Raw genomic sequence first — 18,071 nt, forward strand, 5'->3', positions numbered from 1 at the left:
GGAAGGTGGTAAGGTGAGAAGAGGCCAACAGTTTTGAGACTTCCTCATCAGTGACAGGGGTGAAGGAACACAGGAGAGACTGGGGAGTGTGGAGGGAGGGTGGTGGAAGTCTAGGGGGGTTGAGCAGTGTGATGTCCCTTCTGATAGTGTCAGTTTTTTGCTCAGCAATATCTTGAGCAGAGACAGATGGGCACGGAGGGGGCGGAGAAGGGAAGAGAAGAGTGTTAAAGGTGGAGAAAAGTTGTGCCCGTTTTTAGAAAGGGAGATTTGTAGCTCCAAAAGTCTGATTCTAATTGGTATTTGCGCCAGCGACGCTCAAGTGCACGTGAATGTCTTTGGAACACTTTTGTATGAGCAGTATACCAAGTTGAAGTGGTTTGGGTCTAACACATTTCGTTTATGCAGAAGCAAGCTCATTAAGGGCAGTGGTGAGTGTGCTGTAGTAGACAGAGTCTACATTAGGACAAGAGAAGGCAGATATATTAGAGTGAAGAGAGTCAAAGGAAGAAGAGAGATGTGACACATCTAGAGCTTGCAAGTCACGGTAAGTACATGTTTGGGGAATAGCAGGGGTTGAGGAGGGAGTTAGTGAGAGTTAAAATGTGAGCATATTGTGATCAGAGAAGGGAAATGGTGAGTTCATAAAATTGGTGGTTGAACAGAGTCTGGTAAATATGAGATCTAAGCAAACCTACCCCACCTCCAGGTCTGTTACCAGGAGTGGGAGTATGAGTAAGGTGTAGGCCCCATAGGACAGGGCAGCAGGTGAAGCAGTGTCAGTAGGAGAAATACAGGTTTCAGTAAGTGCGAGAGGGTTGAAGGAATTTGCAATGAAATGGTTGTGTATATCGATGAGTTTGTTCCAGAGAGCACGGGAAAGATTTACTGGGTTTTTGGGTATAGGGGTGAAAAGTTCTGTACTGTTGGAATTTGCACTGGAGAGAAGGAGCCCATGGCCGTGATATAACTGGGATGGGGTAGGGGCCAGGGTTTGGGGAAATGTCCCCAGCTGTCAGCAATAGGAAGGAGAGAGAGACTATGTAAGAGTGTGATTTGTAAATTCTTTGTTTGCATGAAACAAAGGAGTTTCTTGGAATAGCTAGACAGAGTACTTTATAAACTTCATGTGTGGAGAGGAAAGCAGAGAGGCTGAGATTTGTATAGATTTGTGACTTGATGGTGGAGGTGGTGAAAATTTTTTTAGGAAGTATGAGAGTGAAAGGAGGAGAAATACATTATAAGGGATTTTTTGTAATAAGAAGTAACAAACTAGCAGGTACAAAAAATTTTGTTTTCTTGTTCTCCCTGCTGGTTCACTGTTGATCGCAGGGGAATCCAGTTCTTTTTGCCTTGTCAATGCCTTGTCCAACTAAGCACTTTTGAAATATTAGCACCGCCTTGTATAACCATCCCCTATGCTGGGTCTGAATTTAAATGCAGCTGATTGGGAAAACCAGAGCCTAATTGACTGATTAATCAATTAACCAGGTATCAAAGGGCAGAGTTTTACAGACACCAGAAACAAGTTTGGGGCTATAAAAATATCTCTTGTTCACTGAGGAGTGGACTCAGATGTGTGTTTGAGATATTTATCAAAAGAACTAAAGCAGAGTAGGCCTAACAGACACTATTGGGGTTAACAGATACAAGTAGGGATATAAGCAGAGTTACCAGAATAAGGAGTTGCAATAGGATGGTGTATATAGCAGTATATGGATAAGCAGAATTACCAAAAAAAAGTAGGGATGGTTAACTCCTTACATCCCTTACACATTAACATGACACTTTTATTGAAATTAAATTCTAGTTCACAGTATGGAATGTGTGGTGTCAAAACTTTGCTCCATCTGTATAGGAACATTCTTGTCTATAAAATATAATTTTACTATTTTTGCTTTTTCTAGGGTACCTATAAAGGCATGAATATTGTGCTGAAGGAGGATAAGCAAAGTGGTTAATCTAAAATGTTCTTGTGTTTAATTCAGATCGGAGAAAAATAATATAACATTTAGGGACAAATATACAGCCCAATAATCCAGCACTAGAGGATAAGATGCCAAATATCTCAACAGCCACCATTCTACTCCCCTTACTGCTCAGGTATGCAGGGACAAATGTCACCCACACACTACAGAACACCAACATACTGAAAGTGATGTTTTTAGCCTCATTAAATCGGTCAGGGAAATCCTTGGCTAGAAATGCAGCAATGAAACTTAGTAGGGCCAATGTTCCTATATATCCAATAACACAAAAGAAAAGGGATACAGATCCTTCATTACACATTAAAATAACTGTGTCCGTTTCTGAAAATGTATCAGCCTCAAAAAAGGGTGGGTGAGAAGCCATCCACACAGCAGAGATTACAGATGAACCCAGAGTGCATATTATAACTAATACAATGGGCACTTTGGTTCCTACATACTTCTTCAGCTTGCTCCCAGGCTTAGTGGCATTGAAGGCAATAATAACTGTGAGAGTTTTAGCCAACACAGATGAAACAGAAATAGTAAATACAATCCCAAATGTTACTTGTCGGAGAAGACAACATATCTGTGTTGGGCGTCCAATGAATAATAAAGTGCAGAGGAAACACAACATGAGAGAGATGAGGAGGATACAACTGAGATGTTGGTTATTAGCTTTCACTATCGGAGTGCCCCAATATTTCACAAAGATTCCAAAAACTGTGCAAGCTGTGATGAAGAAGATCAAGGCAATGGAAGTAAAACTGGCCCCCATGGTGTCTGTATAGGAAAGAAAGTTTACAGGTTTAAGGAGACATTCAGTTCTCTCTTTATTAGACTTCTGAAACGCAGAACATCTCACACAATTTGCTGCATCTGAAATACAACATATCAAGATGTTAAAGAATAAAAAAAACAAAGAAAAACACAAAGAGAGAAACATTTAACCTTTTTCAGTTCCCTGTGATATAACAAACACAATATACTCTGAGTAAAATTTGGAATTTATAATATATACAGGCTAACAATCTGGGATATCCCAAGATATTAATTGTGACAGATACAGAGCTCCATAAGTATATAACTCTTTAAGAAGGAGACAGGCATTATTTGACAAACCATTTAACAGGAACACAAGGAAATAGAAGTAAGAAATAGCAGGTTACCTAAGCAACTTGGGATCCAACTAGGTCATGATATAATCATTGTTTCTAAATATAATACCACAAGTTATATCAGATATATCTATATCTATATATACAGTTCAAATCTGGTGCACCAGTCACTATGTAGTAATGCCTGGGTGCTGGTTATAAACAGTAATCCATAACGCAAGAAAGAACCGCACACACAGGTCTTTTAGTGAAATACAAAACTTGTTGGCTTTATTACGACATTTTGGCTCCTAAACTCGAGCCGTTATCAGGAAGTGATGAACTTCCTGATGACGGCTTGAGTTTAGGAGCCAAAACTTCGTAATAAAGCCAAGTTTTGTTTTTCAATAAAAGACCTGTGTGTGCGGTTCTTTCTTGCGTTATATCTATATATATCTATATATATAGATATATATATGTGTGTGTGTGTGTGTGTGTGCCGCAACATGGGAGCAACTACCTCTGTCCAACAGGAGAGGTATTTTGGCAGGTATTTTGGTATTTTAGTGCTACCTGGGAAAAGTTTTTAGAGCTCTTGGGGGAAAATTACTGTGTGTGACGTTAGATATCCCAAAACCCAGAACTAACCCCAAGGCCCCGGTCTCAGCTCAATGTTCTGCCTTTAACAACTGCCTTTCGCTTTGGGAGCAGCTCTCCCCTACTCAGATGCCACCAGGTCTTAATGTGAGAGGACCAAGGGGAGAGTTCTGAGCGAGCAAGGGAACCATACATGCAACAGGAACAGAGAATAGAAGTGTGGTCAAAGAACAGGCCAGGTCAATACCAAATCAGGAAGTGCAGTACCAAAACAAGAGACGTAAGCATAGTCAAGGTCACAGGCCGGGTCGGTATACAAAAATTACAATCACTAGACAGGATCCGAGGGAATGGTCAGACTCAGGCTAGGGTCAGGACAGGCAGTAGACAAGGTTTGGGCAGGGTCAAGAACAAGTCAGAATACTTGGAAAATGCACTCAGGAACTAAGTGAATAGACCTACGTTGGGCAAGAAACACTTGCAGAAGAGCCTTTTAAATATTTGCAGGTGCACAATGACATCACACGCAGTGACATGTGAAAATCAGGAAGTGATGTGCTGCCATTACATAGCCGACAGGTGCACCAAAGAGGATTGCAGCTCCCCCACCTTGGGTGCAATGGGCATCCTCATTGCACCCCCACTAGACCCCCAGGTAGTTTATTTACACTATGACCCTCTTTGTCCACCCAAAGTTATTGATAATAATAGTAAATACCTGAAATACACCTAGTGAAAAATAGAGATTTATAGAGAACATTTCCACAAATTTGTATTTCTGGCCTTCAGAAATTACATTTTGTCTACGACTTACCTGTTGTGTTGGACATTTCTCCATCTGCACACTTGATACAGTCATAACAACACAATGGTTTTCCTTCTATTTTAGATTTCCTGTATCCTGGGGAACAGGGTTCATTGCATTGAGATGTAGGAATCTACATGTGGCAGATATAAAGATTATTTAGCCTGTGGGCTAAGAATGGTTAAACCATGTAAATATGGCTGTATAATTTGTAAGCTCTGTAAGAGTTTAAAATAAAATGGGTTTATAAATAGCTAATTATGTGATTGAAGTATTTCTGACAATAAACAAAAATTGTTCCCTTGTGCGAGCAATCCAATATCAATATCGATATCAATCAATATCAAATCCAGTTCTCAGGTCTGCATTAGCACATTCTAAAAATCACACCACCGTTTTTTGTTTCTAATGGGAAGCACTGTTTACCCCAATTTTTACTCATTTACAGTAGGGACCCTGTACTGGTGATAGAGGGGAGCCTAAGTGTCTCCTCACCTTCCTCTAACCAGTATTTACTAACACAGTCAGTGCTTTATTAATGGGAGGAGCTGCAGGTCTCTGTGCTCCAAAAACAGGTGGCAGAGACATGTGGATGCAGCCTACAAAGTGCACAAAAAAGCTAATTGGGACCTTTCTTTGCACACTTAATAAATTACCAGTCCTCTTAAGCGTGACAAAAGCAGAAAGTACTGTATTCATGGGAAACATGCAGTTTTGGAAATCAGAGACCTGCAGCAATTTAAAAAAGTTCAACCTAGGGCAGAGCATGAAAGCATGGCAATTTGTGCTACTTCTTTAGACACTGTTGAACCTATTTACTAATATGTGGATCTACTTTTTTTTACAAATCATATTTTATTTTATTTCTCTAAAACGCAAAAAATTCCAGAAGGTAAACATTTTGAAAAACTTGAATACAGAATTTTGCCAAGAAAAAACAGTAGAGGTCCCATAAAAGTCAATGGGAACTGCACTGATCATATTTAACCATTCAGCATTTTAGACAATATCGGATTTTATTTTGCATGTAATTGCCCGCAAATTTTTAGACGTTTTATGGGTTATTCATATTTTTTCAGATTGTTAAGCGTTCTGGTCATACTTTTTTACTCTGATATTTAATCTTAATTGTTTCAAAAAGCTCTAATATTACTAGAATTCAACCTAATAAAAGGACCTCAACAAAATGATTCTTACGAAGTTAGGCAAATGTGCTTAACTGATTCTGGGACTGCAGGTCACCTAAATCATTACAAACTTCTGGTTACATTTTCTAGGAGGACCTCAATATTTTTTTCTTCTAATAAAGGGCATAAAAATGGTTTGCCCAGGCCAGGGGCAACCATTCCTACATATTCATGAATTCTTCTAATTTTTTATAACTTTGGGCAGCATCCAGTGAATTGTGATTTTATAAAATTTGTTTCAGATCTTGCACATTCCCACAATGCTGCATTCCCCTAGAATCCTAAGCATCACTGCTTCCCTACAAATCAACACAACAACAGTTAATGTTACATAATTATACAGGGTTTTTTAACAATCATATTCTTTGGAAATAGTCTGGATAAATGGGATGTTATTAACTTTATGCAGTGAATCATAGTTTTGGGGTTTGGTGATGAACTAGCAAAAAGTCTGTGCTTGTCCCTTCTGTGGACATATTTCCCCCTTTATTCCCAACACCCCTCCAGCTACATTACAGTACAATACACATACACACATTTAGAGAAAAATGATATTTGTTACCTTTTTGAAATAAGGACCCCATACTTCATCTCTGCTATTTATATAAAACTGTTTTTCACTGTTTAATAGATAAAAATTTCCAACCTTTTGTCTCATAACTCGATCATTTGGCAGGAAAAACCACTTGACTATATCAAAAGCAAAAGGGGGCTCTCCATTGTCATTAAAGAAGATGGTGTCACCAGTAGATGTTGTAAAAGTCAAATTACGGATGTATTTATTTAGCTAGAATAGGAAATTTAATAAAATGTGTAAAATTGCCTCACAAAGAATCTTTCTTAAAGGGATTCTGTCATGATTTTTATGGTGTTATTTTTATTTCTAAATTACACTGTTTATACTGCAAATAGTTCACTCTACTAAATACAATGTAATTCCTAATCCAACAAGTTTATTTTTTTTTAGTTGTAATATTGGTGTGTAGGTGCATCTCAGGTCATTTTGCCTGGTCATGTGCTTTCAGAAACATCCAGTGCTGCACAATGGAACTGCTTTCTGGCAGGCTGTTGTTTCTCCTACTCATTGTTCTTATTTCTACCAGGGAGCTGTTATCTGGTTACCTTCCCATTGTTCTACTGATGGGAAAGGAGGTGGGTGATATCACTCCAATTTGCAATGCAGCAGTAAAGAGTGACTGAAGTTTTCAGAGCACAAGTCACATGACTGGGGACACCTTGGAAACTGACAATATATGTTTGCTCTTTAAAAAATAATGGATATTGGTGTAGAAGTTTGCTGGAGCAGCACTATTAACTGATGCATTTTGAAAAAAACATGTTTTCCCATAACAGTATCCCTTTAAACAAAAAATATACATTGAATAATTTAACAGAATACTTGAATGTCCCTGTAGTTTTTAAAACAGCGTATGACCACAACTGTAAAAATGCTTGTCACAGTTAGTAATTAGGTATTTCTTAAGATACAAATGACTGCATGTAATCCTTACACTATACACACACACATATTACAATCATTTTTGAATACCTACTAAATGTGCCCACTAGCTCATTAAGAAAACAAGGGTGTTAAATGGGATCTGAGAATATGATATATATGATCTGAGAACTAACATAATACATTTTATAAGCATGTACAAATGAAATATCTATAGATGGGAAGGTTAGTTTGAAGAGGGGTGATTTTAGGCTAGGGGGGTTTCCATGATGCTAATTTTATAGATTTTCCCAAAATTGAGGGGTATCCCTAGTTGGGAGGCCTAAGCAGTGGCTGGAAAACGTAATGGCTACTTATAGATTTGGGTTAACAACCTAAATAATCTTGAAACATTGGCTAAATAGCTGATACAAGTTTGTTCTATATTCTTTCTGTCCTGCAGCAACTTAGTGCCATTATATTGTAAAGAGGCAGGTGGGTAGGGTTCCATTGAGACTATAAATTATCCAGGGTTGCCAAACCTTTTATTTATCTGTAATAAAGTTTCTCATTAGTAAAACTCCTGTCAATCTTGATTTTAAACATAACAGTGGGATCTTCAATAGCTTGCTTCTTTCTGGCTGCTAGGAAGATATGGTTTAAGAGGTTTTTTTTTTCATTTTGGGGATCGCTTTAGGTAGGGATCCCATAAGACCTTCATATGGGTCTTTCTGTAAGTTTAATTGTAACACAGATCCACCATATATAACTCATGGTGCCTGGCATCAAGCAGCCTTGGAAAAATATTTTTCTATCTTGACTGGGGTTAAATATTAGCAAAAGAACACCTTATAGCATTCTTCTGATAAAACAATATTAACAATATTAATATTTAAACCAGTCGTCTTCTTTCAACTACGCTCCCAAGTCTTTTTACTAAGAAGTAATATATGCAATATTTGTAATATTTTTGGGTGAAATAATATTACAGTAGAGAAATTATATAGCTTTGATTTTTTGGGACATATTTTAGACTTTGGTTTTAGCAGGGGTTATTACTAGTGCAATATTTCTACAATATGTTTTATAAATTAGGTAATGATGTAAGTAGCTGACATATAAGTATTGTTACATCATCTGTAAATAAGCTAAGAGTATGTAGGATCACTGTACCACCAGTTGATTATTTTACAGTGAATTAACTGGGCTTTTGTTGCTGTTATATAATTTTGTCATAAACCCCTTTGCCTATTAGCCTCTTTTAGAGTCTGCAAGAATAAGTTTTTCTTACTTGAGTCTAAACCTCTTACGATTTCCCCATCTCCCTGGATTCCCCATTAAAATGCAGGCTTGCATCTCTTTCAATAATGTATTTGAATGTGTCTCTGAATATTGGTGTTGGTGATTTTAAGTAATCTGAATCTGCCTTTATTTAGGACAGGATTGGGTTGTAATTTAACTAGTACGTTTGGGAAGGTTTTACATTGAAATCTATAGAATTGATAGCACTTGCCTTTCAAAGAACACGTTACAGCAACTAAACAAGAGAGTTACTGATTTAAATATAGACTGAAGCGTCTCTGTGAATGGTCATGATTGTGAACTGGACAGTGGGGGCCATGTTTATCTGTTTTGGAGGGTCACTGAGGAAAGAAAAGCATCCTCAGCTTCTCTTGATAGCAATATTAGTTTTGTATTTATATTAAATTGGTATAACTTGTCTACTTGATCTGTATGGATAAGATGAAGCAAGTAGTGAATCAAGCTTTTAGCAAGATATCTGGCAAATATCCTGGAATCCATGTTTAAGCTAAGGGACAGATTTATCAAAGGTCGAAGTTATGTGAATTTTTTTAACTCTAATAAATTCAAATGTACTCACAACTTGAATGGGAACATCTAATATTTGAATCTAATTCAAATTGAGGTTTTCGCAGAAAAAAAACTTGACTGTCAGGAAGACAATTATCATCATCAAATGGTTCAACGGACCTCTGCCATTGACTTGTAAATGAACTCGGCAGGTTTTAGGTGGTGAATATTCGAATTATAACTGTTTCCAACGTTGAGGTGTGATCAATCTCACATTCTAATAAATCTGCCCCTAAAAGTTAAGCAATAGCTCAAGCAGAATGTCGGGAGCACAGTTTTGTGGGCAGTTAGGAACTCTCAGGAGAGCTGAGATTTGCATGAAAAGTTCACTATTTAACTATTTGGATTACACCTATAGAAGCAAAACAGGACAGATAGACAACAGTATTATGAATAACACCCTACCTGCCATGGCTTTATTTTTGCTGTCAAACTTTTTAATTTGTTTAAGTGTTGGTTAGTCGGTGGCTGAGCAGAGTAGAGATTGTGCAGGGCGTGTGCCAGTGCATAGACTGCAGTGTAAACTCTATAAGTGACTCTGTAATTGTGATTCCCATACACTGATAAATCTGCATCACTGAGAGTCTCATTCCCTGTGCAGTCTTCAGCCATTTCACCTGTCTCAAGTCTAACACGGACACGTCTTGGAAAATTGCAGCCAAATAACCATGCCCAGGTATTTATAGTTAAATCATCTTTGTAGCGATTAGGAGAAAATCGACGGAAAAACTGCTCAAAGCCGGGAATCTCTCCTTCCTGTATTAACAATGTCAACGATCCATTAAATGTGGTTTTAATTTTTGATGTCTGAAAACCATAACTCTGGGGAAAAAAGACGACGTTATCCAAATTTTTTTTGGGAATCGATATATTGCAAATATAGTTGTAAAGACAAAACCATATTGTGTGCTTATATACACGACAATCACATGAGCAGATGTTTTCCTGATTGGCTGGGCAATCTCTTCTGCATGATGGTAGCTGAAATATATGTCTCTAAATACAGTAGTGAAAGCTAAACAGCCCCCATAAGTGGAAAGTGCTGTACTTATCCTTTCCTGGGCTCTGTATCCAGTGTCATCATCTGATATAATGAGTCCGACCCATTTCCAGCCAAAGTGCTTCAGTATCTGCACAATCCCATCAATTTCTGCCTCTTCATTGGGGATAGTTTCTGTAGAATGATGGAAACTGGATCCTGTCATTGAGTACTGGGTCTGTGGTGCTGTAACTGATCTTAAATATAAAGAAGGAAATGTATAGATGAAACTTATACTATCCAATGTACTTCAGAATAATCAGACTAATAACACATTTTATAAATTAGTGGATACAAATTATTTTCTTATAGCCTTGGTGAAGAGGAAGTGCTGTATAACTTTTTTGGGGAAAATCCCCTGTATTCCTGTTCAAAAGTATTATTAATATAACAGAAATGGTGGCCCCCAAAAGACTGAGAAATGTAAAAAGGATACTTTTTGCAATGGCCGCCCCCACAAAGATAGTTTTACAATTCCGTTTGGGAGATTATTTAATTGCCAATATACTTTAGGGAAATGTATCTGATTAAAGGAGAAGGAAAGGCTAAAACTAAGTAAGCTTTATCAGAAAGGTCTATATAAATACACCAATAAACCCTCTAATGCTGCTCTGAGTCCTCTGTCAAAAGAAACACCACATTTCTTTCCTTCTATTGTGTACTCATGGGCTTCTGTATCAGACTTCCTGTTTTCAGCTTATACCTCCAGGGCTAGGGCTTGAGCATGCTCAGTTTGCTCCTCTTCCCATCACTGCTGTAAAGTGATGTTACAGCAAGCTTATATGGCAGCTTCTACCCTAAACAAACAGACAGTCTCTAGAGCTGTTTACTCAGGTATGGTAAAAAAACAAAAAACTTAGATATGTTGGAAACTAATAGATCTTTAACCTTTAAGATTGGTTACACATGAACTATATGAATAAAGCTGATTTTTTATTACAGGGAGGAGTGTGGATCCTGTGCATTTCCAAGCAATTTTATTTTCAAAACGTTGGTGTGTATTTGATAAGAGTGTGTTCGCAGTGATAAGATGCTTAGGAGATGATGAGTATAAAAGGGGAAGCAATACAGATAATTTGGTGTTAAGAAAAAACAGGTATATACTTACATTGAATACAATATGCCCAAAGGGGTTAAATGATAGGACAGAGCTGACACCTTATAGGGCTAGTTCATATTTGAATTAAAGGGATTCTGTGACAGGAAAAAATTATCTTAAAATGATCTAATTACATAACTATTTGACATCAATTCTGTGTGTTGTGTGACCCCAAGCTTGACAAGTTGGGCCAGAAGAGGGGTGTTTCAACTGTTTTAAGGAATTACCAAAAGAGGATTAACAGACTGTTTAATTACTGTAGCAAAAATCTAAATCCTCCTACTAGAGGGTTCTTAGCAAGATTATAATCAGATTAATATTTGGCAACATGACAAATGTGGCTTTAAAAGAAACACAAGCCTCAAAGAGGTTCTCCTTTCGTTAGTGGCAGCCTCCACTGAAACCAGTCTAGGGGAAAATAATTCAGACACACAAAATGCAGATCTTTTAAAGTTAAATTTATTAGCTTTGTTCTTGCTTTCCTTGGAAAAAATGGCCGACAAATATTTCCTAAATTGCTCACATAGGCACTTATTTATGAAAGTGAAATCAGATAAAGACTGAGCTTCTCCAGGGCTCCATATCAAAAGAAAATAGTAAATTATGGATCTACTTGCCTGTGGATATCTAAACATTGATGCAATTTGGGCAAGGCAGAATTTTGTGCTAGAAGTCACATCTCCCAAGTATCCCACTAACTTTGCCTTCTGCCAGCAATCATAATTTGGAATTTGAATTCTTGCTCCAGACATTATGGCCAACATATCGTAGAGTGTTTTCACTTCATTTGCACAAGAGTCATATATCTTGTATCCCAGGGAAATATTCGGTAAAATCTTTGAACTGTTATTTTATTTCATCAACTGCAAATTGGAAAGCCAGATAATGGCGATAGTTTTGGAACGATGGCCTGGTGGATATATTTACCTTTAATTAATTTATCCAAATAAATCGTATGCTGTAATACAGAAGTAGCTCACAGGAAAATCTATTATTTAGTGAAGACATTGATGAATCAAGAGGATCATTTTGTCTATTCAAATAGCTACTGACAATCAATGTTTTTTTTTATCTAGAATTTCCTTATCTCTTGATTAACACCAAAAAAATATGTTTCAAATATTTTTTTGTATTGAACAATAGAAAAAGCCAAAAAATAGGGAAAATAAAGTGATGTTTATAACTCAGTATAACACACTTAGCAAGCATATTTCCAACATTTTACGGCGAAATTGGCCAATGTTGAAAGAGAATTTGCCACAAGTTTCTGCTTTTGTTAGACCACCAGTTATAGCATACAAAAAAGAAAAATCATTGGGCTCCATGTTGGTACATTCGGATATAAGGAAGAGCACAAAGGTTGGTGAAAAGACCATGGAAAGGTGGGGACTTTCCCCTGTTATAATTGTAATTGTTGCTCGAATGTCCAACTGGGATAGAATGTATTCCACCCTACAAAGGGTTATCCAATTAAGATCAAGGGCCGTTATTCCTGTTATTCAACATATGCTATATATGTAGTTAAATGCCCGTGTGGATTAGCGTATGTGTGACAAACAAAAAGAACGGTCCGCGAACGCATGAGGGAACACAAGTCGGCAATTAAGACAGGTAAAAAGGAACAAGCAGTGGCAGGGCACTTTCTTGGACATGCCCATAAGGTGAACCAGTTAAAATATCAATAATAGAGACTATTGAAACTAAACAACGAGGGGTAACAAACAGAAGGAACTTTGTATAGAGAAGCATATTGGATCAGGAAACTAGAGACTTTGGAGCCATATGGCTTAAATAAAGAATATGACCTGGGCCCTATTTTTAGATAATTTTAATGCTATATATAAAAATCTTTTAGGTATGTCAGCCCCTTCCTTTTAAAACAAATAACTATATTTTTCTTAAACAGTTGTTTGTGTTTGGGATAATACTGATAATGTGACAAATGTCCCTTTTGATTATGTCTGCTTTTATCTTTTCTACAGATCTTAATATTGTAGACTTTTTGTCTAATTTGCACTTTATACGATGGACTTGCATGTGAGGATATGATGGACACTTGACATTTGGTAATATGCACTTTATTTCTGGATTGTTATTGAAGTGAATGTATTAACACTTTTAGACCACTGGGTGGTGAGATAGAGTATAAAAAGCCATTTTTGATTATGTGCCAGTAAGCTTGACAAAAGGCCATGTGGCCTGAAACGTTGCCGTGATGCCCTGTGAAGCACGAATAAAGGCGTTTTAATACAAAAGAATTGTTGGTGCTGTCCTGAAGTTCTTGTTGATTTTTGGTGCCAGTGGAAAGTGGCCACTGGTGAACGTGCACCATCCACAAAAGGAGTGAAAATCGTTGTGCTGACTGCTTGTCTACTACATTGAACAATAGTAAAAACATGAATAACAGTTATATTTAAGAGGCTGCTAACAAATGAGCATTATTTAATGTTCATAACCCGTGTTTATGTCAATGGCCAAACAGGAAACAACGTGTTCGGGGGCGTACCCCTTCGTCAGGTGCGCCCCCGAAACGTTGTTTCCTGTTTGGCATTGACAATAAACACGGGTTATGAACCCTGTAAGCATTCGTGTGCTGGAGTTTCGTCTTATTGATCATTGGTTGGAGGTGCCGTCCTCCTTTAACCCCAAGCACCGGTGAGGATACTGAGAGACCAGGTGTGCTTACTGCTTCTATTTTGCTGAACATTATTTAAATGTGACATTATCCTGTGACCTTTTCTGAACTTTCAGAACACTAACCCTTTCCCTGCCAGCCGTTTTGTCCTAGATGCGAACATCTACTGCCAAGCAGTTTTTAGATATTTTGCACTCTTTCACTTTAAGGGCCTTTCTTGGGGCGGTCTTTTAGTTTACCCAGGAAAACAATATATTGTTTTTTCAGGACAACCTGAACTTTCAAATATGCAAGAATTTTGGTTTAATTCTACTTCTGTAAAAAATATTAGGCTTCTAAGTGTCCAATAAAATGAAAAAATTCATGTTTCACAAAGAACAATCACATATATCAGAAAACATCATTTATTTTATGTACGAGAACACAGACGATTTGGAATGGTCTATGTCTCCTGAACGCGGCAATACCAAATATATATAGTTTTATGGAGATTTCTCACTTGTATAGATCAAAATCTACAAGCAGTACACTACCAAATGTCCAAAGCACCGCTCCCCAAACGGCATACTTCTGATTTCAAGGCCAAACATTCCACTAACAGTAGGTTTACTCTAGAAAACTACCCATTATTAGAAAGAACAGAATCTGGTGAATCAAAAATAGGTAAATATATCGTTGTACTCCAAACTACCAAGTTGCAATTGTTTCCTAAAGTTAAAATGTTTTATAGAAATTGGTGAAAAATTACCTCAAAGCTTCCAATCTACAGAATCATATCTCCCACACATCATTAGGTATCAATGTAAAACACCCCAAATATGAAAGCCTGGGGTCCACTGAACAGTTTGATGCCCAATATGTATAGGTGTACCCAAGCATGTGGCATATAGGGGCCCTAAAATATAGACACCTCATTTGAGCGATCAGTTCTGTAATTCCAGATACTGCAAAATCAACACATTTACATCGTTTTTGGGGGGGGGGGTGTAAAAGTAGAAAAAAGTAAGTTCACCCCAGAAAACCATATATTTTCGGAAAGGACACATTCCCACGAATCTGGGGTATGCATGTCTTTGTACTCCAAAGTACCAAGCCGCAAACCATTCCTAAATTTGGTGATTTTGGCGAAATTTCCAAAAATCCCCTTAAAATTTCTAGCCTGCAGCATCGTATTACCCACATACTTTTAGGTATCAAGAGAAATCACCCCAAATATTTTCGGAAAGTACACATTCCCACGAATCTAAATTGGGTATGCACGTCTTTGTACTCCATAGTACCAAGCCGCAAACCATTCCTAAATTTGGTGATTTTGGTGATATTTACAAAAATTACCTCAAAATATCTACCCTGCAGCATCGTATTACCCACATACCTTTAGGTGTCAAGAGAAATCACCCCACATATGAAAGCCTAGGGTCCTCTGAACAGTTTGATGCCCAATATGTATAGGTGTACCCAAGCACGTGGCATACAGGGGCCCCAAAAGGAAGACCCCCATCAATAGCGTTCTTTCAGATACTGCAAAATCAACACAATTTATATCGTTTTGGTGGGGGGGGGAAAAGTAGAAAAAAGTAGGTTCACCCCAGAAAAAACCATATATTTTCGAAAGTACACATTCCCACGAATCTAAATTGGTATGCATGTCTTTGTTAACTCCAAAGTTACAAGCCGCAAAACCATTCCTAAAATTTGGTGATTTTGCTGGACATTTCCAAAAAAATCACCTCAAAATTTCTACCCTGCAGCATATATTTAAACCAATTTACTTTTAGTTATCAAGAAAAGCTGACCCCAAATATGAAAGCCTAGGGTCCTCTGAACAGTTTGATGCCCAATATGGTATAGGTTTGTACCCAAGTCACGTGGCATTTACAGGAGCCCCAAAATGAAGGACCCCCATATGCTTCTTGTTCATTTCAGTACTGCAAAAAATCAACACATTTATATCGTTTTTGGGGGAAAAGTAGAAAAAAAGTAGGTTCAACCAGAAAAACCATATATTTTCGGAAAGTACACATTCCCACGAATCTAAATTCGGGTATGGCGTCTTGTACTCCATAGTACCAAGCCCGCAAACCATTCCTAATTTGCTGATATTTACAAAAATACCTCAAAATTCACCCTGCAGGCTATCGTATTACCCACATACCTTTAGCTATCAAGAGAAATCACCCCACATATGAAAGCCTAGGGTTCCTCTGAACAGTTTGATGCCCGATAGTATAGGCTGTACCCCAAGCATGTGCAGTATAGGCGGCCCCACAAAACCGAAAAGACCCCCCCATATGGTCTGTCATTTCAGGGTACCGCAAAACAACACATTTACATCATTGTGAGAGGGGCAAAGTTAGAAAAGAGTAATTTCACCCCAGAACACCATCGCGAAAGTACACATTCCTCTAAAATACAAATTTGGTATGATGTCTTTGTACTCCAAAGTACCATACTAGCAAAAGCTACGCTAAAGGCTGTGGTTTTTATGGGACATTTCTAAAAAAATCACCTAAAAATATTGTAATTGGCTGCATTTTTCTCACCCAATTTCTACTTACCAATTTTGTAAAAACACTCTAAATATTTGAATGCCAAGGGTCTATCTGAACAGTTTGATGCCCAATATGCATAGATATACCAAGGCACTGCATTTGCGGACCCCAAATCAACAAATAGTTGCATATGAATTTTCAGGGCTGCCGATTCGCCTTTCTGCATGAACAAAGACCTTGACTGCACAGTGTGCACCAAGACCCTCCTAACGGCACAAAGACCCCCAAAACCATATTTATATTTGGAAAGTACACCATTCTGACGAACCCAAAAAATTGCTAAAAATGTGTTTGTACCTCCAAATGATCAAAGAGCAAATGACTCTAAAAAAAAATGTAAAAGGAACTACAAGTGAAAGCAAAAAATCACAAAAACTCAAATACAATTAGGCAAATCAATAAATAAACAAAATAACTGATCCAACAGTTGCGGTTAGTCGCTCAGATATGCTTTGATTCCACTAGTCACACTGGTTAAAGGCAACAGTTTTTTAGGGCAATAAACAAGAAGGCGGAAACTGATAAACTGAAGAACTAAAAAACAAAAAAAAAAAGTAACACAGATCCTAATAAGTGTGTTGTGTTTGTGATACATGTGATTGTGTTGTGTATACATGTGTGCTACAGCTCTGACAAGTGGTATTTAGTGTGTGTGTATATCTGTATGTGACTCTGCTAAAATACAATAAAAAAGCCAGAATTTTTTTTGTGCTGGACTGTGCATGTGTATAATGCATGTATAGTATGGGTGTGATTGCCACTGTATGTGTGTGTTGTAACTGTGTAATAGGAAGGGCACTTACAGTTTTTTTGGAGAAGAAGGGCTTCAGAAACAGATCTGCAGACTCTAGGATCACATAGAACAGCAGCAGGAATGTGCGTGGCGGAGCTTTACCACGAGTCTGCGTTCCAGGAAGAAGCAGCCACAGGAGCAGGCAGACAGCACCACAGGATCAGGTAAGAAGTCGGATCCTGCCGACAATCGAAGCAATAGGAACCCGACTTGGCAGCCCCCTAGGCTCCTTGTTAGGGGGTGGAGGGGCCAGGGAACCTCTCTGCACTTCGATTTTTGCAGGAGTGCAGAGCAGCAGTTTGATTAAAAGGAAAGAACGTAGCTCCTACTTCTTGGCACTTGCCCAGCCTTTTTTTAAAATAACATAGAGAGCTACGTTTCTGGACAGGGAGGAGGGTTAAAGCAGGAGTAATAATGCCAGATTTCCAAGTGCTAGGAATAAAACAATAAAATTAAGAAAAATTTCATAACAAGTGTGATGTAATTTTGCATGTTTGATTGCAAATTCGTGATTTGTTAACATGATTCATATTTATTATTTTTTTTTATTTAAAAGACAATACAATTACAATAAGATTTAAAAAATGATTTAAAATAAATTAAATTGAAAATTGTGCCACCTAAACTGTCAAGATGCCATAGCAGTCAAACAAGTTGAAGTTCAGGCGTTTCACCCCACTTCTTTCTATAATTTCTAGGGATCTTTAGAAGTGCATTTATCATTAAGTGAAAGTTAGGGGCAAGATTTATCAATGAGTCGAATTTCAAAGTAAAAAATACTCCAGAAATTTCGACCATGAAAATAGAAAATATTTGAATATTGAAGCCAAAGTATTTTTTCACCGGAATTGGCCATCGAATGGATCAAAGTAATAATCATTCGATTCAAACGATTTTACTTGATGTTGAAGACTTATAGTAGAAATGGGTCTAGAAGTTCCCCATAGGCTAACATAGCACTTTGGGCAGCATTTCATTTGGCGTCAACAGTTT

The 18,071-nt window shown here is 37.6% G+C and overlaps 1 protein-coding gene across 1 annotated transcript; it reads right to left on the reverse strand.

Moving 5' to 3' along the window:
* Positions 1-1,835: 1,835 nt before the first annotated feature.
* Positions 1,836-10,165, reverse strand: LOC121393961 (vomeronasal type-2 receptor 26-like). The gene is made up of 5 exons (XM_041563821.1): positions 9,890-10,165; positions 9,366-9,782; positions 6,297-6,437; positions 4,473-4,596; positions 1,836-2,843 (listed from the first exon to the last, which is right to left on the reverse strand). Exons 1-5 carry the CDS (start codon positions 10,163-10,165, stop codon positions 1,960-1,962), a joined length of 1,842 nt encoding a protein of 613 aa, XP_041419755.1. The 3' UTR covers positions 1,836-1,959.
* Positions 10,166-18,071: the final 7,906 nt, after the last annotated feature.

Source organism: Xenopus laevis, chromosome 5L (genome assembly GCF_017654675.1).
Source record: "Xenopus laevis strain J_2021 chromosome 5L, Xenopus_laevis_v10.1, whole genome shotgun sequence".
In the NCBI taxonomy this organism is placed as follows: domain Eukaryota; kingdom Metazoa; phylum Chordata; class Amphibia; order Anura; family Pipidae; genus Xenopus; species Xenopus laevis.